Source organism: Semicossyphus pulcher, unplaced genomic scaffold, assembly GCF_022749685.1.
Source record: "Semicossyphus pulcher isolate SPU_LCO1_2020_fin unplaced genomic scaffold, fSemPul1.0.p SCAF_6, whole genome shotgun sequence".
Taxonomy (NCBI): Eukaryota; Metazoa; Chordata; class Actinopteri; order Labriformes; family Labridae; genus Semicossyphus; species Semicossyphus pulcher.
The window spans coordinates 31,570,291-31,596,163 of record NW_027211737.1 but is presented as its reverse complement, the minus strand read 5'-3'; the positions used below and the strand labels follow the sequence as shown (position 1 = coordinate 31,596,163).

The window sequence follows — 25,873 nt, the reverse complement described above, 5'->3', positions numbered from 1 at the left end:
AAAGTGTTACCTGCTGACAGAGAGACGCTCCTGCTCCCTCTGAATTCATTCATTCATCTGTAATAAAAGTTAGCAGGGGAATAACTGATCATGACGAGAGGTATTTCTTTAGATTAAATTTAATAGAAATTAATCTGTTTTTGCTGCTTTTGATTTTTAGACAACTTATTTTAACTCAGATGTTGACTCAGAAAACAAATCAAATCTGCAGTTATTCACTGCATTTTATATATTTTATGACAAGTTATGATCAATATTTCGTTCTAAACGATCTCAGGTTGTCAAATACCAACTCATTATAGCGACGTTGTTTATAGTCGGTTTCAAGGCGCCCTGTAAAGTCTGTTTTAAGGTCAGTTTCTTCCTCTCTGCGATATGAAACTCCGGTGATGTTGTGAAGTTTCACATCAGTCCGATCTGCTGCAGCGTCCAATCACTAACTGATATCTAATAAGGGGGCGTGTCGGCCAGTAAAAGACTTCCGTGGAGGCTGCTCTCGTGTATCCTCGCTGATCGCTCCTCTGAATTCCTATGGCGTTATATTTGTGCCTAATTCCTGAGCGATCAGTGGGGGATTTCGAGTGCAAAATGATTTGTTTCGCGAGAACTTTAAATAATGTTTTGTAAAGAAGTTATAGGCAAGCGAAAAATAATGAAGTTTGAGCAAACAAATATCAATAATGCGCTCAATTAATTATTTTTTATGTTCGCTATTATCCATATAAGTGTGCAATAACAACCCCTCTCCCTCAGCTTTCCTCACGTGTCCGCTCACAAAATCTTGCTCAGAGCACTGACAGGCCGCTGCCCCCTCGCTCACATTGTCTCTCTCTCTCTCTCAACCTCTTCACTCTGCACGCTCAACTTTGTCTGGTACACTCGCTTAACCTGACACAGCGTTACAAGGTGCCACAAAACCAACCAATCGGGAGTCAGAGAAGGTCAACTCTGATTGGCTCTTCCGCCTCCAATTAGATCGCTACAGTATATGCAGCATTCCGGAAGCATTTTGAAGAAATTGAAGACTGGAGACGAATGGTTCATCGACAAAGGGATCAATAAACATTTTCGGTCAGTATTTTTTATATTGACATTGCCACGTTAGTTTTGTGTTTTTATTGTGTTGTTAAGTTTAACGTTAGATGTATGTACCTTCAGCCATCAGCGGTCATTTGACTACTTCTCTGGCTAACACGGCGCCAGAATGTCAATCAGCCAGCAACAAGAAAATGTCTGACTTCATCCCCATGTAAGGAGTTTGAATAGCTTTAGTTACAAACTTTGTTTGATCAAAATTAATGCACTTCTGTTTGTACTTGCATCTGCATACATTATAATAGCTAACTAATTAACTAATAGCTTTCTTGATAGACTTCTAACGCTTGCCACAGTATTTCAATAAGCAGTAACGGTAGCTAAGTTGTAACTAGCAATTTAACATTGGTTGGTAAATAGAGGCCGTTTTACCAGTAATTTAATTTACGATGTATGCTAAAGGGACGTTGGCAATATGTAGATAGTTAATAATGAATATAGGTTTGATAACCTGCACACATGGTCTCATAACTGTACTTGTCGAAGAAAAGTATCATATTTAAGAAATTGTATTTAAAAACTAACCCTGTCTCGATGCATATTCCGTGTTGGAAACAGTTGGGATTTCATAAGTGGAAAGTGTAACACAGGCTTCTAAGTCACATTACCGGCTATCACAGTCACGTTGTTTATTCTGTAACTTAGTAAAAGGCTAATTATGAGTCTCCCTGCTTTGCTAATCCTTTGTGCCTTGTCTGTTCAACAGGACCTGCTCAGACAGCAGCTAATGGAGAGACTTCTCACCAAACTGCAGCCTGCCATAAATCAGCAGCCATTAAATGTTGATTATTTGGAGTTCCTGACTCGCCATGAGCTCATTCTGTTCGAATCGTTCTCTGAACAGATAGGCAGTGTATCAGAGATTACCGAAGCACTACAAAACCTACATCATGTTGTCCAGAGGGAAATTTGTGCCAGCTCCATGCCCATAGTGGAACACGAGACAGAAGTTGGTCCAGGATCTGGACACCCCAAAATCGTGATAAAAAGAGAAAAACTACAGAATTTGCTTGACACACATCTGCCAGTTTCCTGCATTGCAAAATGCCTTGGTGTGTCGAGAAGAACAATATACAGAAGGATGCAAGAATTTGGCTTCTCTGTAAGAGGAACCTACAGCACAATGGCTGACCAAGAGCTTGACGACATAATCTTGGCCATTAAAACTCAGATGCCAAATGCTGGTTATAGGATGGTTCAAGGCCATTTGGTTTCAATGGGACTCCGCGTACAATGGTGGAGAATGATGGCATCCATGCATCGTGTTGATGCTGCAGGGATCTTTTTAAGGATCACAGAACTAGGGTGTGTTGTGCGAAGAAGTTATTCTGTGCGTGGCCCTCTCTCCTTGGTCCACATTGACACAAATCACAAACTGATAAGGTAAACAGATTTTTGGTTGATGGATCCATGTTAAAAAATATTCACAAGAACAGCCTGTATATTGAAACTTTTTCCCTTTTTAAACAGGTACAAGATTGTCATCTTTGGAGGAGTGGATGGTTACTCAAGGAAGGTAACTTGTGTGTTATTTCTTAATGATAATGTTAGCACTTTGCTTAGTCCACACATGGACATGGCTAACTGAGGTACAAGCTCATAATCAGCTATTTTTTACCATTGTAGGTTTGAACAAATTGTGTATATTTATCTCCAATTGCTTTGAAGAAAAACAAAAAACTGCCAACATTCTGCGTGAAAAGACCTTCGCTTAGCTGTGAACAGAATAATTGCATTGGCCAGCAGAGGTCAAAATGGCATTCCTGTTTGAATCAAATAGTTATCACATCTGAATAAACTTCTAAAAACAAATCACCTTTAAGGAGCAAGTTATTGCCAACTTGCATCTGCATTCCTCCCTTACAGCAGTTATTAATTCAAATGCAGCTGTACACTTCCATATTTCAGATAAACATTGTCTTTGTTTAACTTACCTCAGTCAGATGAAGTGTTAACTTAGTTGCATTTCAGGTGTAACATATGTAGTATATTGGTATTTAAGAAATATAATTTATAAAAATTCCAAATGCTGTAGGAGGATCTGTTACTATACCACACATTGAAATATGTAGGACCTGCCTGTATTCTTTTCATAGTATAATATAAACATTAAGGTACTGCACAATACTCTTGTGGCTGGTTTTAGAGCTCTTAAAGTTCATGTCAATTTTCCCATTATTCATCCCAGATCTTCTACTTGGAAGGTGCAACAAATAACAGAGCATCAACTGCATTCTCTTTCTTCCTGAGGTCAACCCAGCTTTATGGATTACCATCAAGGTATTATGCCCTTACAAAACAAACTTGTATTAGGAGCAGTGCCAGTTTTTGTTTTTATTAGTAATTTTGAATTGTATTCTCGCAATGATAAATTTAATTTCATTAACTGAGGTAAAAGTTGACCCTGTGGAATCTCATTCAAATTATTTTCATCTTAGGGTCAGGGGGGATCAGGGGGTTGAGAATGTGGACATCGCATACTTCATGTTTGCCACAAGGGGAACAGGAAGAGCCAGCTTCATCTCTGGAAAAAGCGTCCACAATCAGAGGTTAGTTGTTTACAGTCTTGAAATATTATTTTACTGCATAATCAGTAGTTCTTCTTGCAGCTTGGTTGTCAAATGAAATTGAATTTGTTTTATAAATCCAAGTCAACCAACTCTATTTCATTCCAGGATAGAGCGGCTTTGGCGTGATGTCTGGGTTGCAGTCACTAGCAAGTACCATGATGTTCTTCACTCACTGGAAGAAGATGGCCTGCTTGACATCTCTGATGTGGTTCACCTCTTTGGTGTGCACTACATCTTTCTCCCTCGACTGCAAGCAGACCTTGCCACCTTCACTGGAGGATGGAATCATCATCCTCTATGGACAGAAGGAAGTCCCACTCCTGAACAGCTGTGGTGTATGGGACATCTTCAGGATTTAGATGAAGGGGAGAGACTTGAGGTACACCATTAGAAAACTACAGTCTTTCCTTATGACATGATTAAAACTTGAACTGAATTAAGTTGCTAACATGTTTTCTATGTAGAAATGCTGCATTTTTTTCATTTACTCTTACAAACTATTATGCCTTTAAGTAATGAAGCAAAGTGTATTACAACAGCCAGAAATGTGTTACAACTTCATGTTTATTTTTGACAGTAACAATTTTACAAATTCTTCACCTGTCAATTTTTTTGGGGGGGGTCTGTAGGAACTCCAAGACCCAGGGATTGACTGGGAGAGTGCCATACTTGGAGAAGACACCAACGGTACAGTTGTGGTTCCTGAAATCTTGTGCCCACTTGAGGATGAAACCCTGCAACATCTTCAGAGAACTATTGACCCTCTTGAACATTCTGAGTCACATGGTCGTGACTTGTACACACAATACTTGCACTTGTGTCAAACTGGCCATTCTTGAACATGAACCTGTGAATTGACACGTGAAACTTTTTCATGTGTCAAATCTGTTTTGTCAAAACATCACTCAAGTCTACTGGAGGACAAACAGTAAAATGCACATGAAGGGGTAGCTCTACTTTAACACCTTGTAATAGTTGAGAAATATTTAGCAACAGCGAACATCTGCTTTACTTTAAGTCAAGCTAATTGTGTTAAACTCTGTGGAATCCACCACCATATCTAACAGCTTCACTCATGATTCTTTTGAAGTCAGTGTAAGTGCTAAGATGCTGTACTGGAAAAGTCACAGTCTGGGTGCAGGCACTCACAATTGGGTAACAAACAGAATGATCTCCTAGCCGCTCCCTGCATTCGTGTTCAAAGTTGCATGTTATCTTGAAATGTCTCTTTTCATCAGGGAGGATGGGGATGTGGGATTGCCCTGTAATCCACTGGAGCACGTGATGGACTAAGAGAGGCGTTGCCCCACCAGTTGCATCGTCAGTCTCCTCATCTGTGATGGGTATTTTTTCACATAACAAAAATAAAGAAAAAGTGTTAACCAATTTTCTTTGAAGAAATGACCAAGTGCTTTTTACAGTAAATTTATAACAAAACTTTCAAAATATGATTTATGTATATACACTGTAGATTATTTATTACCTGACATTTCAATCTCCTGCAAGAAATCTTGGAGGAAGTTGATAATCTTCCTCTCAGTTCTCTCCTTAGATGTCCCCTTTTCACTAAAATGTGGTTGGCAGTTCATCATAATGAAATCAGCATCAGGCTAGAAGGAGAGTGCAGATTTAGTTGAATATTTTTCAAGTGTTTAACTAACATAGGCTACACACTTTTAAGGTAATGTAGGATACAAAACAACTGAACAAGGACAGTGTATGAATAAAACAAGTGGCAGTTAAAATCCATACTTTGATGATCTCCCCAGGAACAAACAGGGAGCGGCAAGCTTCAGGGTTTCCACCCATCTGGTCAACCAGGCCATACAGTTTCATGCCCTTTTGAAGTTGCTGCAGCATTGGAATCAGTCTTGTTGTAGAATGTAAGACAATTGCTCTTTAAAGAAAAGCACACAAAAATGAATCACTGATTTGAAAAGTTAACATTTTAAATTGAACAATTTTAAAATTGATCTTTAAAACAATTACCGAATGATTCCGTCTTTGCTGTCCATTTTGATCTGGCTTGTGTATCCACAGCTTACAATTTCATCGGAGCACAACCTAAGAGACTGGGAGTCTGCCGCATCCTGAACCTGAAAATGTGCAACATTAAAAAAAACAAAAACACAAAAAACAATTAAAAGGAAGATCAATTTCATACCCAAAAATGTTAGAGTTCAGAGTGTTCACCTTGCTGATGAGTAGACATGATTCTAGATCTGACACATCCTCTAGAGACAGAGAATTGAAGTCCACCTCTCCTGTGCAGAGAAAGTTGTAGCACCACTCTTTCAAAAAAGCTGGTGGTGGGCCACCTTGTGCAAGGCTGACTGCCATTATTTCACCAACAACTCTGTGTGGAAGGTAGAAAAAAAGTCTCATTAAAACTTCTTGCATGGGAAAAAAAGAATTGTAAAAAAAAAAAAACTTGATACCAACCTGAAGTTGTCATTATCAAGGTCTGTCAAAGAGTACATGGGATTTTTACCATGGCTCCCAGTCCCTTCAAAGAATATGTTTTCAATACCTGAAATCATATCTAAGACATAAAAGCAGATTCCAGTTAGAGCAATGGGCTGGTTTTGTTTCATATCAGAAAAAAACAGTTGAATGACAAACTTACCAGTCAAAAACTCTTTTCTGAGGGCTCCTGTATCAATGCCTGCCTCTCCTATATAGACCACCTTAAGAGCACTGACAGGAGTTGCAGATTTTTTCCTTTTCCACTGGAGGATGCCCCGGTCTGGAAGGTCGTCTCTGTCCACACACAATTTAAATTCTGTTGTGGTGTCAACTTGGTGTTGAAGGAAGCACAATACATCCTCCACACTTAGAATAGAAGACAGAAGAAAAATAAGATTATTAATTTTACATATTTGATGTGAACTCATGCAAGTGTCATCTAAATAAAACTTACTGCTTTGGTTTGAATACTGGAGTTTGAGCTGGCAGACTTGGACTGTAGTCATTTGCTGCAGAGCTCTGTGCACTATCAAAGCTGTACAGGAATAAATATTCCTTATTATACACCAACCAATACATAGGTATACATGTACATTAATCTATTAAAAAATGTTTATTGTACAAAGCAGATTACCTCTCTCCACATCGGCTAGCATGGAATGTGATCTCATCCTCTGGGAATTCTTTGGTGCAAATTGGACATACTACCTGAAATTAGAAAACAAAAGTTGCTCTGTTAAAAACAGCCAAAACAGATTATTACTGCAACAATTAAATCTTAAGTGATTATGGATTTTAATTATGTTCTACATTTACCTTGCTCCACAGATTTGACTCAGTCTCCACAATACTTAACTCATCAGAGGACTGCAGATTTACAAAACATCCATTGTAATAAACAATTAATATATTTTCTTAAGGTTATTTGACAAATACAAAAAAATAAAAATTGTACTCTCACCTCATCGCCTGTCTCATCAGGGGACAGTTTTCCCTTACATGTCTTAACATGTACAGCAAGCATCTGCAACGGCATCACCTCATTACACTGGTAACATGTCTTTTTTGGCATTTTTGAAAAGTGCTGCGAGTCAGGAGGCAGGGGAGAGGTGTCTAATGTCTCCTGAAGAGGTACTATGTACCTGCTGACACACTCGAAGAGCTTTGACAGAGTACCCCTCTGCTTCTGGTGGAATGACTGTAAGCTTTCGCCGACCACTGCCACCTGTATTTCAAAAAAGGGGGAGTAACATGCTTAAACAATTTTGTTATTTTTTGTAACAAATATTATATATATATATAGAATATATTTTATTTTGGTTACAGCATGTTATCAAAGCACCATGGGGGTTTATGTACGGAAAAAATAAAAAGGAAAGTAGTATCTAGTAAACACACAATATAAAAACAACAAAATTATCTAAATTTTACTGACCTGTTGCCTTATGCAAAAGCCATCCTCCACGAAGATCCTCCATTTTTGGAAATGTGTCAGCCAGGAGCTTTGAAAAAAAAGGGGGGGAAGGAGAGGGTGAGAAAGAAAAAAAGCATTGACATAGTCTCAAGACTTAGGGTGAAGTATGTCTTACAAGAACTTTAGAGGTAATTCAAACAACTGGACTGTGTACCTCGGTGTGGTCACCATCTTCAGGGAGAGACACTGTTTGTCTTCCCATGCCTGCCTGGAGAAGTTCAAGCTCCTCAATTGGCAATGGTGTGTGCGATGTATTTTTTGGCAGCAGATAAAAATTGAGAGCAGTTGGCTTACTGGTGACTTTAACAAGATGCTTGGTGGCAGTCAAACACCTCTTTTTACCCCTACTGAAGGTGGATTTGAAATATCCTGGAAAGGATCTGTGGATTTAAAATGTAGTATTATAGAAGTATAATAACAATCAAGAGATGCATTACATTGAAAATACTTATCATTATGATTTTCATAGATATTAAATTTGGCTTTTGATCTGAAATTAGTGGAAATTATCAATTAAGTTTTAATTTCACTGAAAAAAAACATTGAAATCAAAATAATGTGACATTTGCTGTGGTCAGTCCTAACATACATTTCTTACATCTAGAGAGCAAAAGTCAGGGCATCACTACAGCACTTTTTATATTGCTGTTTGTCAGACAATTTACCTTTATTTAAAAATGGCATCCTTTGCTAATTCAATAGTGCACTCAGCCATTTTTATAATATTTAGATTGATTATATAAGCCAATATCAATTTACAAAAATGAAATTATAAATCAAATGCCTGTCTGAAGGGGAAACAATATGCATATGTGAATTTAATCTTAGCGATTAAACAGATGGGGCATACCAAAGTGCATTTAGTAGGTGGACCTTTAGCAAGAATATATTATGCCAATATTTTTAAAACAAGTGAATTAAAACGTGTTTAAATAACAAACCTTGTCATTTCTTGCTGTACAGTCACATTCCGAGGGGCCGGCGGTTGTCCCGTCTCTGGCGTCCTTGCTGAGCCGTTCGTGCCCATGGTGTTAAGCAGCAAAGACACCAGATTTCTGGCGGCTGACTCAACTGCACCATGGCCCTAAATCAAATCAAGATGTGACATTAACATTTCAGTTAAACTGGAAACAACTGGCCTTAAATGTAACTTACTGTTTTCTGCTAACGTTAGACAAAATAGTTATACTTAGGTAGCCTACTTTTATAACCTCAGCTGTTAGCTAAGATAGCCTATACAAGTATAGCTATATCTCCCGCTAGCAAATTTAACGGTTAGATAATATAAGATTTCATCAAAAGCATCACAAAAAATAATGTGATATAACAAAACTAGCTATAAATGAGTGACTCACCTGACGCTGTGGCGTATCGCTGCTGTTTTCATCAGTTTCTGCCATGTCCATGACCATGTCTTTCCGGTAGCTAGCTACCTAGCGCTCTTTACTCTGATGTTGTAATTGGAGGCGGAAGAGCCAATCAGAGTTGACCTTCTCTGACTCCCGATTGGTTGGTTTTGTGGCACCTTGTAACGCTGTGTCAGGTTAAGCGAGCGTACCAGACAAAGTTGAGCGTGCAGAGTGAAGAGGTTGAGAGAGAGAGAGAGACAATGGGAGCGAGGGGGCAGCGGCCTGTCAGCGCTCTGAGCAAGTTTTTGTGAGCGGACACGTGAGGAAAGCTGAGGGAGAGGGGTTGTTATTGCACACTTATATGGATAATAGTGAACATAAAAAATAATTAATTGAGCGCATTATTGATATTTGTTTGCTCAAACTTCATTATTTTTCGCTTGCCTATAACTTCTTTACAAAACATTATTTAAAGTTCTCGCGAAACAAATCATTTTGCACTCGAAATCCCCCACTGATCGCTCAGGAATTAGGCACAAATATAACGCCATAAATTCCCTGTTCGCTCCTTGCTCCTCCGAGCAGCGATAAGAGCTTTGAGACGGTCCTTAATATGGCGGCTCCAGAACTACTTCCGGTTCGAGCGAGGAAATATCAAATAAGAGACATTAGAAGCAGCCTATAGGCTCTTCTCATTTCTCAGTTTGTACCTCCTCGAGTCCTTTCCTTGACTCCTCTCCTCGCGTCTTAGTCCCTCCCACCAGAGATGCGAGCAGAGGAGGCGAGGAAGAGACACGAGGAGAGAGGAGTCGAGGCAACAGACATTTAACAACATGAGACATCCCTGCTTCAGAGCGGTCATTTAAAAGCAACGTCATTAAATATGATGTGTGGCACAGCTGCATCATCTGTCTGTTTTGTTACAGCCTGCTGTTCTTATGATCTCTGTCAGCAGAACAGTGTTTATGACAAGTTACTTTCAATTCACTTCACAACGTGGCACAATGTCACGCAAATGTACGGATGTCATCTATGTTTATTTTTTAATTTAACACACACACTCACACAAATAAGAGGTACATTTATTATAATCCTCAATCCTATGTGGCACCAACAATCGTGCCCACAGATATTAACTGTCCAGTGTCTGTTTTATGCACGCACACGAGCAGCCGTGTGATCCAGCAGTAACGATAAGCAAATAAACATTTACAGCCGACCTTTCTCTGATGGTCAGCACACAGAACTTTAATAAACATGAGATCCTGTCCGGACCTGACGACGTGTCTGCAGATTTAAATAATTAATGACTTACCTGCTGTGCCTCGCGCAAAAATGTTATGATTTGTTTCTGCTCAAAAACAGTCGATACACTAACATCAGGCTGTGGAAGCTTAAAACAAAAAGTCCAGGCCTACACCTGTCCTTATTTTGTCCTGGTTTTGATGAAGAAATAGCAACATGTAGACATGCTGTGGGTTAGTCTGGTGTGCACTCTGTTAAATGTGAGACACGCCGCGGAGAATACCTGCTCAGACGGAACAGGTGTCCCAGGAGCAGAGATATGCAGCAAAAGGCTCCCGTCGTGGTTTGTATATTCCAGCTGTGTTTCACGCCTCTTTTTACGTCATGGTGCCAAAAAGACTTCCACAAAGGATACACCGGTGTATCCTCGCTCATAGCTCCTCCGACAAGCCTCCTCGATCCTCGATCCTCTCTCCTCAAGATGCATTTTATGAATTGAGACATCCTTCAAGATGGCGTGCTGAGATCAATTTCCGGGTCACAGGCAGGAGGACCGAGGAGCGAGGAGACGAGGAGGCACAAAATAGAGAAATGAGAAAGGCCTAATGTCTCTTGTGATATCCACTTCCTGCCTTTGTGTGTTTCCCGCTTGTTTGATTGTGTGCCTGGCCCTTATTGTCTTCACCTGCCCCTTGATTGTCTCACCTGTGTCTGATAAGCCTCAGCTCCTAAGTGTATTTAGTCTCTGTGCTCCCCTGTCTGTTTGTCAATTTGTCGTCTTTTGTCCTGAATGTTTCTCAGTGTTACCAGTGTCCTCGTGGCTCCTCGTGTTTTTTGAATTATTTGTTACCTGTTTTGACCTCTTTGTTGGATTTATGTTGCCGGGACTCTTTAAGTAAGTTTTTTGTTTGTTGCCTTTTTTGTTTAATTAGATATCAAGTCTGCACCTGGGTCCTCTCCCTTTTAGTTTAAAATATAAACTGTGACACAAAGGCTCTCATCTGAAACAAGATTGTTGATAGCATTAAGTCGAGCTGAAACAGCATTTCGAGAGTATCTAGCTTCCGTATCGTGACGTATTTCCGAGTGAAACAGGACGTGCAGGCGGGACATATCATTAGAGGGATTTGATTTGATCTTTGAGAAGTGGGCGTAGACAGACGTTCTCCACAGCGCAGTAGCTAGCTAACTGACTGAACGTTCTTGGTGCTCTGCGGCTAAATGTTGAAATTGATTGGTTGAAATTGTTTGGTTCTAGGCTACGTTAGCACGCGGGATATTTATTTTTTTTACAGGAAGAAAAAATGATCGGATTTTGATATAAGAATACGAAGAAAAGGATTTTCTGTATTTCTTTTGGCCTATATTGTCAAATAGATGCACAATATTACCGGGGGTGTGATCTAAAAGGATTTAAATGACATTTTTCGTTTCACCTCGACTTTAAAAACACTCATTCTGTACAATAAAGCTGACTTCTAAAATGTTTTGTTATTGCAGTGATAGCTGAGAAACAATGAAATGAGTCACTTTTGATGTAACATTTTGAAGTACCTCACAAATGACCTGTTTTGGAAATTAATTAAAACTGAATTTATAAATGAATGATCTCAATCTTACATAAACACATAATAGGTTTGACCTATAATGTAAGTATGCTTTTTCTATGTAGGATACATTAACAGTTTTATCCATCCAGCAGGTTATATGTCTTATTTCAACAGCTAAGTTTAAAGACATAAATATATGAACATGCTTTGATATGGTTACCTTCTTACAGGTGGTCTTTTGGTATTTTATTACATAACATATGCTTGCATGAATATTTCAATGGATTAATTAGTGGTAACAATCCCTGAGCTTTCTGCACTGCAATTTACTTGCTTGGGATTGTTCTTGGAGATGACAACTAGCCGACTTACCTGAGAGCCTACCTTGTTAGAGCATTTGCTGTACTTACCCATTAGTAGTCCAGAGTCTATCCCTGTTATAAAACCTGAGAGAGCCAGAGAGAGAGAGTGTTACCATCCGGAGCATGCCAAGTCTTTAAGACCAACCCCATGATTTACCTGCATGTTGTTTCTCTGTAAGATGACCATCAGGTGACGTTGCCACCTATGCGGTCCACTGCAGTTTTCTGTGAGGTGTCTGTCAGGACACAGGAGTCAGGTATTCCTTTCAAAATATTCTTTCATGAAGCTTGTAGATGGGACACATTACACACAATAAGTGTTCTGGAGCTTCACAGATCACTAACTTAAAGGTATATCCAGGTAAAATGTGTGAGATATAAAAAGTTCAATTGCATGCTTTTAACAATACTGTAGATAAAAGAACTACAAATGTCCGTACAATAACATGTAAACCTTGAAGGAAAATAATATAGTCAGCTTGAACTTGATGAACACTTCAAAGTACTTCAATGAATTGGACAAACATTGATGAGAGGAATGGGAGCCATCAGTATGATGGACATTCACATGAAGTGAGAAGCAGTGGTCAACTGTAGCTCCCTGATCAGGACTTCAATCATTTCTCGGAGACAAAAAGCCAATTCAGATAAACAGGGCGCCCTCTTGTGGCAGAAAAGTCACTCAATATTTTAACAAGCAAAATTCAGACCACAGAAAGCACGACACAATTTAGGTAACGTGAAAGGTCAGTCACTGGCTGGATTCTGTTATTTTCATATCAGTTCATTCATCTTGTGACAGATTCTAATTTGAAAACTATCAATAAATCAAAATAAATCAAACAAAGAGTAAAGAGTAACGTCAGCCAGAGAGCAATACAATGGAACTTGGAGAAAGCCCAATATAATAATATAATGATAATGAGGCTATATTAAATAAAACATTCTAACTGTTCAGCACGTATTTTAGCTTCCACATAAGGCTGGGTAATGATTAACAAAAAACACAAGAGCTAAGGGGTATGTGTTTGTTGTCGTAAGGTAGCAACACTTTCTTTTAAAGCTCACCAGCTGACTGACGATGATTAGCATCCTAATTTGTTAAACTAAGAATTGGTCAGCCGTAACTTGTTACACAAGAACCCTGAAGTATTGTGACACAGCTCTTTGACTTAGATCCTGTTTGTTTAATTTATTATTAGTGGAGTTCTTTGGGTGAGCTTTCAGGTTTTCTGGAGTTGCTGCAGTGATAAAAGATATTTGTCGTACTTGTAAACCAAGAATAGGTCTTAATAAATGTTAATAGTCCCCCTAAAAAAAATCTACATGAATTTAAGTGTACTCTAAATCTTGTATATTTTCACCGCTTCACCTCGTCGTCAAGCAGCCCTTCACTGAACTGTACAAGTTCCCTTTTTCTACCACACAGCATCAGACTAGCTGTTTGGGTGGCTAGCTAAACTTCACTCTTCTGAAGATCTAATCATAAGCATGAGTATCTTTCTGGGCTTTTCAAACAAAGAGTGTCCTGCTCACCATACAGATTTCACTGTGTACTGTTGATGGTGATATTGGCCTCAGCTGAGGCTAGCTACACAGAATATAGACTCTATTTACAGACTCTACATGAAAATGTAGAAATTGTCTTGATGCCGTGTTGGATCAGCGGTTAGATTTCCCTGACTGAATGAATGCATCAGAAACGATGAATCTGACCTCCCTTCAACAAACCAAGTAGTTTTCTTCTCCTCTTGAGGACACACCTGACAAAGCTTCATTTGGACTTTTTACAAATCAGCATCATGATGTTGTTATTTCAGCAAACTTAAGAGCCGTTAACTGCAAGTCGATCACAAGAAAATCTGTTTCTTTTTCAGATTCATAGCGCTGTAGTGCCGCTTCTGTGTAACTTAGACTTAGACTCAACTTTATTGATCCCTTTGGGATGACTCCCTCTGGGAAATTCAGTCTCCAGCAGCTTATACAGTACAATACAATAGGAAAGAATCAGCACACAGAGGGTAAAAAATAAAGATCAAAATATATATATCTATCGAGATAGATATATATATATATATATAAAAAGTACAAAATTAGATAACAAAATATATAAAATATACACTCTTAGAAAATATACAAGTAAACAGTGGGTAATTGACCTGGTATTTAGTTCGATTAAACTAAATTAGGTTATTGCACTGTGGTGAGAGATTATTGCACATTGACAGATTTTTATTGCACATATGACCCTTTGAGAAATAAATAAATATTACTATTGAATAAAAGAAAATAACTACTATTAACTTTGTGAGGTGAATTAGTGGATTAGTGAATTACTATTTACAGTGAAACTGAGACTCACCAGAAACAGATGAACAGGAGCTGCTCAGCTGAAACCAGCGCTGGTAGGTTCCCATCAAATAAATCTCTTCAGGGGATGTAATAAACCAAGAAATGACGGCGTTTATTCTGCAGACACATCTGGAGGGCTGAATTTCTTCTTCCTTTTTCGGTCTGAACTCACTGTTGTGTCTCGAGTTGCAGTCACACTTTAAACAAAGCAGCGCACGGACAAGGAAGTCTCGGTTGGAAATCCTTTATCGCTAACCGCTGGCTACACCGGAATGCCAGGAAAGCCTTCCCTCCCAGAGGCTATCATCATCTGGCTATTGTCAGATGATAGCTGAGGGGTTCGGAGACAACTTTCGCGTTAGCAGTGATCATTTTTCTAAAGACTGTAATGAAAACCATTTGCTGAAGAGCGCTGCTGTACCCAACCATAAGAAAGATAGCACTGAATAAAAAACAACTTGAAACAACTTACCACAAACAACCACAGAGGATCTCTGTGTCGGCTCGTCACGCTCTGCAAAAAATATTTCCTCTGTGTACACTGGTTCATAAAAGTTTCCTCTCGTCTCCACTATGAACGACTTGTTGTTTCCATCATAATTTTATTCTCTCATATTTGTTTGTTTCTTCTATAAACCGCCGACCCAAAACGTCAATGTAGTTTACAATCAAGAGATTTGTTTTGAGGTGTCCTTATAGGACCCATCTCTCTATATATCAGTTGTTAAGATGGTTACACATTAATCTAGAAAACATCTTCAGTTGTTACAATTTATTTTTTAACATTATTTCTAAACTGTCTTTTACTTAAAGTCCTTATCAGTAATTGTTTATTATAGGGCATACTGATTATCCTTCTTTAGAGAAAATGTCAGTAAGAAAATCTGTCAGCTGGTTTGGGAGGATCCCAACCATCATCATTTGGCTTGCTCCTTAATTCAGCTGAGATTTCATTTGCTAATAAATTTCTTTATAGACTTTGATGGTGTTATTTGATTGTTTTTTTCCCCATTTATTATTACAATATAAAACAAATACATTTGTAGCAGGTTAAAATATTGTTATCATCACTGATGGTGCTTTCATATATAATTAGTCACGCTATATCTCACCATCGTTCTCTATACGATGTCCTGTTTCTAATGCAGTAAAAGCTGTAACATCACCTTCTGATCTTTGTGACACCGGCGCTATCTTGTGGAGCCCCTGCGAACTTGAGTCAGGAACCCCCAAATCTGTAGCCAGTCTCCTGTAAACTGTCCGGGTATTTTGTGTTCATCTGTCACAAAAATACACAAAAGAACTAAATTGTGGGTTTTAAATATGTTGTTTAAGCTTTAAAAGGTTTCCATTTACCGAGATTAACGTAGCATATTGATCGTGTGTAATATGTTGTTGATTAGTGACTGAACGTACCTAGCTTGATTGTTTGCATGACTCACGTCGCCACAAAAGCAATCTTTGTTGTGTAGTCAAGGTAATTTGCTTAGTAGAAGTTAGTTGAAGTTCTTTTTCCGTATTTTGGAGGAGTTTGTGCCGATGAAGCTTCCTGTGAGAGACCCTCTTCGGTTGTAACCGGGGCACTGGGCAGGCTCGGACTGAGAGTTTGGCGGTTCTGGGAACTGCCAGATGGACCGGTCCAACTAGTTGGCGGCAAGCCACCAAACCAGCGATGTAAGGGGGTGGAGGGTTATATGATCGTGTAAGGTATATGAAGTTACACGTTCATATAATTCAATATACTACCTATACTATAAGGCAGGCGAGCAGGTGGAATGGTACCGACCGTCGTCACCTCCCCCCACCCCCTTCAGGTGGACCCGTCCATGTAGTGTCAGAGGTCAGGCGGGAAATAAACACAATCGAGACAGAAGAGACGAGTTGAATGAAAATACAATTAAACTGGAAATAAAAGACCAGAAAAGCGAAAAAGTGGAGTGAGAAGGTCAGAGAGAAAAAGAAGAACTATCTCGAGGCTGATGCCGCAAAGTGTTTAAAGATGACACCATTATTATTATGCTCAAATAACGTCGTTACCGTCAATGATGCCAGTGCCGAGAAACGTCCTCCAAGCTGCAGCAGTGATAAGAGTCCAGCACAACATGAACTCACAAAATGAAGAGGTCATTTTAATCCGGAGCAGGTGATGAACGCTACATGTAAGTTAATGCCAGTTACAGTGTTAGTTATCATTTTGGTTGAGAGCGATGTGTTTTGTTTTTCGGCCTTAATTGAGAGCTCCTGTAAATCCCGTGTTGTTCATATAAAGGTGAATATAATTCTTGTTATTGTGCTGTTGGTTTTTCTGTAAAGTTACTGTAAATCCTGTTGATGAATTAGGTACTATGCTGTTCGCTGTAAGACTCTGTGCTTGTCTTACTTGGTGACAATATAAATATAAATATGAATATAAATATACGACACTGATCTCCCGATACACCGACTCGTTCGTGTGAGAGTGGGTTGTTTTTATGAGACAGCTGTCACCGCCTGTCACTGTTAACAGAGGCTACAGGTAGTTTACACACTTCACTGATTAACCTGAGAATTACACAGATTTACTTCAGACTTCTTCATCACACCTGTTTCTGTTTCGCGTCTGCACTTCTGTCCGTGTGTCTGCGCTCTCTGTTTCTCTCTCTCCGCGGGGCTGAGGCTCATTGGAATAGTTTTAAATTAATATTCACGCTTCACAGATGGATATGAAAGTCTATACTGCCCAAAACACATGTTCCTTTGTGAGAGACCTGCCGCGAGACGCAGCACTTTGCAGGAAGTATTGTAGACTAATTCATATTGATAATTAAAGGATATAAAACAAGGTAAAACATCTGGGAGTCGGTAATGTGTGTATGCTGTTATGGAAGGTTTGTGAGTGAGGTCTACAACTATTTATTTATTCAAATCAGTCCGACTACAAGCACAAATGATTGATGACATAACAGCCACCTCATTTTACTTTGTGTGGACTCCAGGAAGAATAGCTGTAACTGCTGTAATAAATAACGGGGATCTTAGGTAAATAAATGATTAATAAATAATTATTATTGTAGGTATTTGTTGGGTCATTAATAACTCCTTTAGGAGGCAGATTGCAGCTGAAGTGAGTGAAGCAGTAACCATAATATTATTATTGAATCACTTGATTTGTACTCTGGTGACATTAAACTACTCAGGGATGAACTGACCGTTTGAATTCTGGCAGTTAAAATCCTGCTGGGATTTAAACTTCATGCAGGGAGCATTAGGGAGAATACTCTTTACCTGCACTGATCACCTGCACATGATTGACAGAAAGCTAAGTGTTCTTATTTTTCCTCTTTCCAGTATGTTGGTGCCGCCCTTATGTTCTGGTCCCTCCATCTTCAATATAATCTGTGGAATAATCCCAAACTGGACCAGGAGACCCACCGTCCAGCCTGCAGGTAAAGGTAGGCCTGTTCTATTGTGGGATTAGCTGATTGTTTAACTGACTGTGGTGGACTTTTGAGGTTAACAGAGTTCATCATCAATTTAACACATTTGAGTTATGCTCAGATTTAAGATTGGTCTCTTGATCTTCAGCACCATTAAATAACAAAGCTCAGGTGTTGTTCAGGTGGTTAATAACTCATCTGTCTTTGTCAACATGCAAACTGTGTTATGATACCAAAAGAGCAAAAATCTGATGGTTTACTGTTTAAAGAAATCAGCTCCTCATCACTTTTGTCTGCTAACAGTCAACAGAAAGATATTTTAAATACAGACTAAGGAGGAGTCACGTGAGGAACAAGAAGAAGGAGCTGTGGATGCAAAACAGCTTCCTTCATCCTCATTATTGCCCTCTGACCTCCAGTGGGGCAGAAAAAAATCACCTTATCAAAATGATGTAAAAACCGAGCCGGTTTCTCTACACTTACCTTTCTCATACAAGTACACATTAGCGGCCTTCCAGGAATCCTACTGCATAAATAACAAACAGATTTCCTACACATGCTGCAAAGTATGAAAATATTGTACAAATAAACCACTAAACAAGAGTCAAATTAGGGCTGTCGATCGATTACAGAAACTAATTAATCGCACAATTTGCTGTGATTAATCGCGACTAATCGCTTTTTTCTTCTTAAGACTGAAGCTTGTAATAATGGATATTTAAATGTAAATTCTGAAAATTAATGTCGAATCAACTTAAAACAAGTGTATTTAAGTTAAAATACTTTTGTTTAATAGCATCTTTGAACTCTAAACACAGATTCTCTCCTGTGAACCACAGATTTCCAATAAAACCCTCCCTGACTGCCTGCGCAGTGCTGCTGCGCACGGGACAAGAGAGAGGAGAGAGAGCAACTCTGAGCGGTTGGCAGAGGAGCTGTGAACTGCGATTACTCTGAGCAGCACACATGAGAAGGAATTACAAAACAATATATTTCACTGGTCTAAAAAAGACGCTGAACTTGTTGCGATTCGATTTTAGAAAAAAGAGAGAAAGTCGCTAAAGGTGGAACACTCCCAGGAATCGCCACAGGAACTAAACAGGAAGTTAACGTGTTAAATATTTCAAATTAATCACAAAAACGAACATGTTAATTTTGACAGCACTCATCAAAATACGAGTACTTGAATTATTTTCTACCTAAAGACCAAAGTTCAACAAGTTAACGTTCCAGGAGACACAGACCAGCCCACAAAGGGCCGTAGGATCTGCTGCCTTTCCTTCTTCCCAAACAACCTAACAAAACTAAACCCTAGTAAAGAAATAACACCTAAAAAATAGACTGCCGGTCCCATCAGAAAATGAAGAAAGAATGCACAAGGCAAAAACCCTAATTAACCAAGGAGTAGCTCCAGCTACTCCTGCTGCTGCTGTGAAGCCATCAAGAAGAGAGTGTAGTGTTTCCCGCCCCTTTTATTGTCTCTCCTCCAAATCAAGTGAATCACCAACACCTGAAAGATATAGCAGGGTGAGTACAGACATTTAAACCAACAGCCAGCAGGGGGAGCGCATGTAATACCAGTTCAATAATCTTGGCACACACTTTTTGTTGCATTCACCTCATAATCCAGTTTCCCTTTTTATCTGACACCAAAATGTTTCCAAACTAAACATCTATATCACACCTGAGGCTTTTCCAAACATCTGAGCCGCTACGTTTCACTTTCATGAATGTACTCGTGAATCATCATCCCTCGTGAGCGACGTACTGTCTTGAATTTAACGTTTGCATTTATCGCCTTCATTTCAACAAGTGTTCCTGCTTCGTCCATTACATGGAGGAATCTTTTGGTGCACCTGTGGTAAACGAGTCTCCCAGCAAGCATCTCACATCAACAAGCAACAGTGATGGAGTTAAACTCACACACGTAAGTTATCTGTTTTGTCTTTAAACTGTTGTTCTTGTCACCATGATGAGGCAGTACTGGGGGGATAATGTGCTGGTGATGGTGGTTGTGTGCAGGAAGGGGGAACCGATTCCTAATCTCACCTGGGCCATAAATCGGGTTTGAGGTGACCCAGGTTTTCCTGCGTGACCTATTCTGTTTTTTTCCATCTTATGTTTGTTAATAATCTTCAACAAAGACCAAATCATTCCAGATTAAGTGTTTTTTATTCTGATAATACACAACCCAATAATGCAGCTGAGAAAAACAAACCTCTTTGAAGCAGACTTCTGAGGCTGATAATGGACATTGTTCAACTTTTAGACACACAAATACAAAATCTCTTCTGATACGTTCTTAATAAATCGTTGGGTAGAATCCAGACTAAAAGTGGTGACGTGATCCATCAGCTGTTTCTAAGAGAACACGCTGGAACTGGTAACTTGTGAGACGACGTTTGTTGTCACAGAGGAAATACATCGAAATGGTGCGAATTTGTGATTTTCCTGGCTGTAGTAATAAAAAAATTGCACCGCACGTATTTCATCGTTTTCCTGACACGGATCGTGACCTAAGAGGTCCCGTTGGATCCGTTGTTAAAGGTAAATCTTCCTCATCACTTTCATAGTCCGACATGTTTACTTCAACGATGACGCGAATGAGTCAGAATCACGTGAAACGGCTACTAGGTCGGCTTACCTGAGAAACCGGCCTGCCGCAGGCGTAGTGATACTGGATTTGTCAAGAGAGAAAATAGTGCCAAAGAACGGCGCAGTATATGAAATTGTAGGACGATGATTTTTGTTGAAATGGATCAACATCGCCTGCATGTTGTTTTTGTAGGGTCAAACTTTTTGGTTTCATGACCCGGCGTCTCACTGGAGCTACTACTTCTCCCCTGATAGCAGGGATGCACCATATTGGGAAACAATGACATTGTGATAACTCATGAAGATTTTAAGTTGATTACCCCACAACACAAGCCACAGCTTCCCTATCAGCACAGTTTAATTTTGTTTATATTCTACATTTAATTTTAAACATCTAAGTGCTTCACTACACACGAGGGGCTTGGCTGGTTAATAATAATAATAATAAAAATAAGACTTTATTAAGGACACAGCGTGAGGTCCATAGCACTAAAAATATATATATATATATAAAACATAACAGACAATACATACAGAAATACATAAACTAGTACATCAAGTGAGGCATCAACTAGATTATGACACAAAGGTACATACATTAGGTAGCTGTGTGTACGTACAGACTTGAGCGCCAGTGGCTCCACAATCTCGACGAGAACCGCACTGAGCTCCTCTCACAGTTACTCAAATACATTAAAATACCATTACCTGAAACTGACAACCTGCACATGAACCTGTACATAAGATTACGTATCACAGCAGAGCAGTTCGGCACCCCAACATTTACAAACATTTCACTAGCACTGCACCATCTTGGAAGTTTTAAAAGCATTCTCATGCCATCATTATAGGCCACGTTCAGTCTCTGCATGTTGCTTTTGCTATAAACACGCCACAAGTGGGCAGTATACATAGGGGTACAAAATGCTTTAAATAAAGCTGTCTTAACATTAACAGTGCACATGTTAAACTTCCGTGCGAGCATATTGGCTTGCGCGTATAACTTGCGACACCGTCTGTTAATATCTCTATTGACCCACAGATCATTTACAATATGATGGCCGAGATATATGATCTCATTACATTCATGAAGAGCAATGCCAGATAAAAAGAATTCAGGAAAAACTAGTTTTCTATCACCTTTGCTTCTAACGATCATAATCTTACTCTTAATTGCATTATATTTGATGTCAAAGTCAAGACCATATTGTGAGCAGACAATAGCTGTTGTAGGCCAGCACTATATGGGCAGAAAATTACCAAGTCATCTGCATACATTAGGTTATTAATTAACATAGAGCCAACCATACACCCTGTATTACATGCATTCAACTGCTGTGACAAGTCATCCATATACACATTAAAGAGAAAGGGAGACAAAATTCCGCCCTGTCTCACTCCGTTGCTAACATAAAAAGGTTCTGACATAGATTTCCCCATTTTATCATAAAGGCCTGATGAGCATACCAGTAAACCAGAATTCTTAGAATCCATTTTGGGACCCCTCTAAAACACAATTTATCAAACAGTTTTTCATGATTTATGCGATCAAAGGCCTTAGAGGCATCCATAAAACATATACAAATTGTGGAGTTCTGACTGTTGTATTTATCCAAGATTTCTTCCAAAGCAAAGATGCACATGTCAGTGCCATGTTTCTGTTTAAAGCCAAACTGGTTGTCACTTGTGAATATGTAATCTTCTAACCTGTTAAGGAGGATTTTCTCCAGTACTTTGGATACAATACTGGCTAATGCTATAGGCCTATAATTCTCCATACTGTTTATTTTGCCTGCTTTGTTTTGAATTACAGGTACTAATAATACAGACAGGATAGAGTCAGGCAGAATGCCATGTCTTAGTAAGCCTGTCAAACATATAGCAAGCAACAAACAAAGTTTTTTGCTGGCATATTTTAGATGTTCAGCAGTTATCTTGTCAGCTCCACACGATGTATTGTCAGCTTGTCCTAAGACTGCTGAGTGAACCTCTTCTAAATTGATAACTATATCTACATCTGTATCAACAGTACCCACTTCAAAATGATTTCTTCCAACACAGTTAAATAATTCAAAATAATGTTGTCCCCACATCTGAGATATATTACCAGCACCACTAACCCCATCAATGTTTGTCGGTAAGGACATTTTACAATTATTCATACATTTAACCTCCTTCCAGAAATCCTTAACACTATTATTTTGCATCTTTTTGGCCAGTGAGTCAGATCTCATAGACTTCTCATTCCTTTTAATAAATCGCAGGGCATATTTGAAATTTGCATGAGCACGTTTCTTCTGTTCAAATAAAGGGTCATGTCTGACTCTTCCCGATTCAACCCAGGCTTTGAATGCTTTTCTAGCTACTACATGAAGCTCTGCCACATAGTCATTCCAGCCAGGTTTGACATTGTATCCCTTAGACTGAGATTTATGAAGTGATTTACTGGAGATGAGAAGTGACTCCACAATAGCATCATATAAAACACATAAATCATTCCCATGTTGTGGGTTCCCACAGTTCACATTACAGCATCTTATTGCATCTTTAGGTAATTCAATATTTCCGAGTAGGTTGTCAGTCCTAATGGTATATTCCTTAATGGCGTCCTTAGTTATCTTAGACCAATCCAATTTCCCCAAAATTGTGTTATTTACCTCAGCCGATACCATCGGTATTTTTTCCACATTCAGTGATATAGAAAAAGGTATATGATCAGCAACGGCATAGTCATAGTAGATCTCCATGGCATCCAGGGAGGCATGTGCATCCGATGTACAAACACAATGATCCAGCCATGAAGTTGTATGCCATGCTTCACTGATTTATGTAAAACTATTTTCAGGTAAAAAAAACTTGCTTGAGAGGGTTAAGCCTCCGTCTGTGCAGAAATGCATTAGATGTCTGGCAAATAGAAAGTTCTCATCAGAAATATCTGCATTCATGTCTCCTAAAACAAGGATGCAGCTAGAAGCATTATCTTGAATAAAGGAGTTAACAAAGGCTAATCTATTGAGAAATTCTCCCTCATTTTGATAACATTCATAAGGAGTATAAATATTTAATATAATAAACTTTGTATCATTGCAATTTATCTCTATTCCAATAGCCCAATCTACATCCAATCTAACCACTTTGATCACAGAATCGTATTTCTTTTTCCAAAGGATAGCCACTCCCCCCGGTATCCTCCCCTGGATTAATTTTGTACTGAGATCAGTGGTGGATTCACCAGCTCCATAAAAATCACAATGTAATGAATTTAGTCCTTCCAAGTCCTGTACAGCTAAAAATGTCTCTTGCACACACAGTACGTCACAGTTCTCCAGGAGCTTGTCAATAATAAGGCGACGTGATTTATCCTCAGCACTGTGACCAATGCGAAGGCCACGCGCGTTATATGATGATTTTTAGGTCAGCTGTGTTATTGTCTGTGTTGCGTTTACTGACCATTGTCACGTGTCAAGAGGCTCCAGGTTGCGGCTGCCCTGAGGGCCTGGAGCTGTGTTTTCCTGGCGCTGCTGTAGACCAGCTCCCTCAGCTCCACCACCTCCATCATCAGGCGAAACGCGGGGCCGACGAGCCTCGTAGTAGCGTCGGACATACGTTCCAGCTGGCCAGAGTAGCGGGTCGTACATTTCAGCCACTTCATTGCATTCAGCGGTGATATGGAACGAGCTGAATCTGTTTCGTGTCGAGTCAATTTTGCGACACGTAACTGCTCTGCCCAGTTTCTCAGTCAGATAATCACAGAGAGTGTCAGCTTCAAGGTTAGGGCAGAATCTTGTTGCAAACACACTGACCAGCTTGGTTTTAACCACTTGAATGTTACTCACTTTCCCAGTGCCAACTACCGCCATATGTTTCCTCTCGCGTTTCTGTGGGTCACGCACAGTGCGGGGTTTTGGTTGTGGCTTGGTTTTTCCAGGAACTGGCTTTAAACGACGGCCTTCTTTTACAACCGTGCTCCACTGAGATTGATTATTTGGTGGAGCACTCGTTGCCGTAGTGTCTTGTGTTGACTGCGGTGCAGCAGTAGCCAAACTCTGCACCTCTTCCTCCGGAGCCGCTCCGGTGGTGCTTTCAGGGCCCGCAGGCCCGCGGAGCTTCTCCAGCGCCGTCATACGCTGCACAACATCCGTGGTAACCGCTTGCAGGTTCTCGCACACGGCCACATGAGCGTCTAGAGCCCCCTTCATGCTGCAGACATCTCTGTTAAGCTGTTCAATCCTGCCAAGCAGGGCCGATACGTCGATGCTACCATATGAGACAGGCGGGAGATCATCTAAGTAGTGTGAAACAAATCTTGGGACATCTTCCCCGCTCTCATTAAGAACTTTCATGCATGCCTTTATGTTGTTTATATCCTTCTGAGGACCTTTATGCGACACACAGCGTTGCGTCGTTCTCGGACAGACTTCAAAGAGAAGCCGCTTGGACTCCTCTATCCACTCAGATGAAAAGTTGTTCGAGACTAGCATTACAATCTCATCCTGGCTCAGTGTCTTCATTTTGATCACGAGAAAGTTCAATAATTCGTCTTCCACTACCACTTTCCATCTGTAATTCTAAAGATCTCAGGCTTTAATCGGGAGCAAACTTTGCTACCAGCAGGCACACGTGTTGCTATGTGCGCCATACTATAGATGACCGTGCCTTCGAAGTTGTAGACAACACCAAGGTTACAAATAAAGACAGGTCATTTAATTCTCCCCTTATTTATTGAGGCTGAATTGCAGCTTGGAGGCCCCCTAGTGGCAACAGGGGCCCTATGCATCCGCATAATCCTCATATAGCAAGAAAAACCTCTGCTCACCTGTGTCTGATTAGCCTCTCCTCCCCAGTGTATTTTAGGCCCAATCTCCACCCTAAAGCCTAAGCACTGAACCCTCACAGACTTTAACGACGTCAGGCGTGCAGCGTGTGAGCGCGTGAGGGTTTGAGAACTGTATAAAAATCGTAAACACACTATCATGTCGTCACAAGTTGCCTGGAAACCAGGGGGGTATACTACGAGAAAGAGATTTGCGGTTATCGAGGTAACTTCAGGGTTAACTCTGAGTTTTCAGTACAAAGGGGGTTCACTTCTTACCGGAGTAGATCACCATGGTAACTTATGCTGACACCGCCTCAACCTCATGTTGGTTTTTTGTTGATTCCCTGATTCTCAACAGTGAACCTTTGTTCTGCCTTGTTTTGTCTTTTTGTTGGAATAAATCATCTGCACCTGGGTCCTCCCCCTTTTTGTTAATACATAGAACTTGGCAGAATATTTGGTATTTATGAACAGGACTGATGCTGATGAAAAGATTTGAGTCAGTGAAAGAGGAAAATTATATGAAAATAAAAAGATGTTTTTTGAAGTGTTTTTTTTGTCAACGTTTTAACAAGTGGGATTT

At 39.7% G+C, this 25,873-nt stretch overlaps 3 protein-coding genes across 3 annotated transcripts in view; all 3 read right to left on the bottom strand.

Annotated features, from left to right (window-relative positions):
- Positions 1 to 25,873, bottom strand: part of LOC138609942 (uncharacterized) — a 59,244-nt gene that overhangs the window by 11,700 nt on the left and 21,671 nt on the right. The window lies entirely within an intron of this gene.
- Positions 5,332 to 7,167, bottom strand: LOC138610062 (G2/M phase-specific E3 ubiquitin-protein ligase-like). The gene is made up of 10 exons (XM_069682756.1): positions 7,093 to 7,167; positions 6,948 to 6,998; positions 6,766 to 6,839; positions 6,586 to 6,666; positions 6,292 to 6,497; positions 6,108 to 6,207; positions 5,859 to 6,021; positions 5,655 to 5,761; positions 5,418 to 5,562; positions 5,332 to 5,367 (listed from the first exon to the last, which is right to left on the bottom strand). The coding sequence occupies exons 1-10, from the start codon at positions 7,165 to 7,167 to the stop codon at positions 5,332 to 5,334; spliced, it is 1,038 nt and encodes a 345-aa protein (XP_069538857.1).
- Positions 7,223 to 9,020, bottom strand: LOC138610061 (uncharacterized). Its single transcript, XM_069682755.1, has 5 exons — positions 8,961 to 9,020; positions 8,547 to 8,689; positions 7,760 to 7,985; positions 7,567 to 7,633; positions 7,223 to 7,356 (listed from the first exon to the last, which is right to left on the bottom strand). The coding sequence occupies exons 1-5, from the start codon at positions 9,015 to 9,017 to the stop codon at positions 7,223 to 7,225; spliced, it is 627 nt and encodes a 208-aa protein (XP_069538856.1). The 5' UTR covers positions 9,018 to 9,020.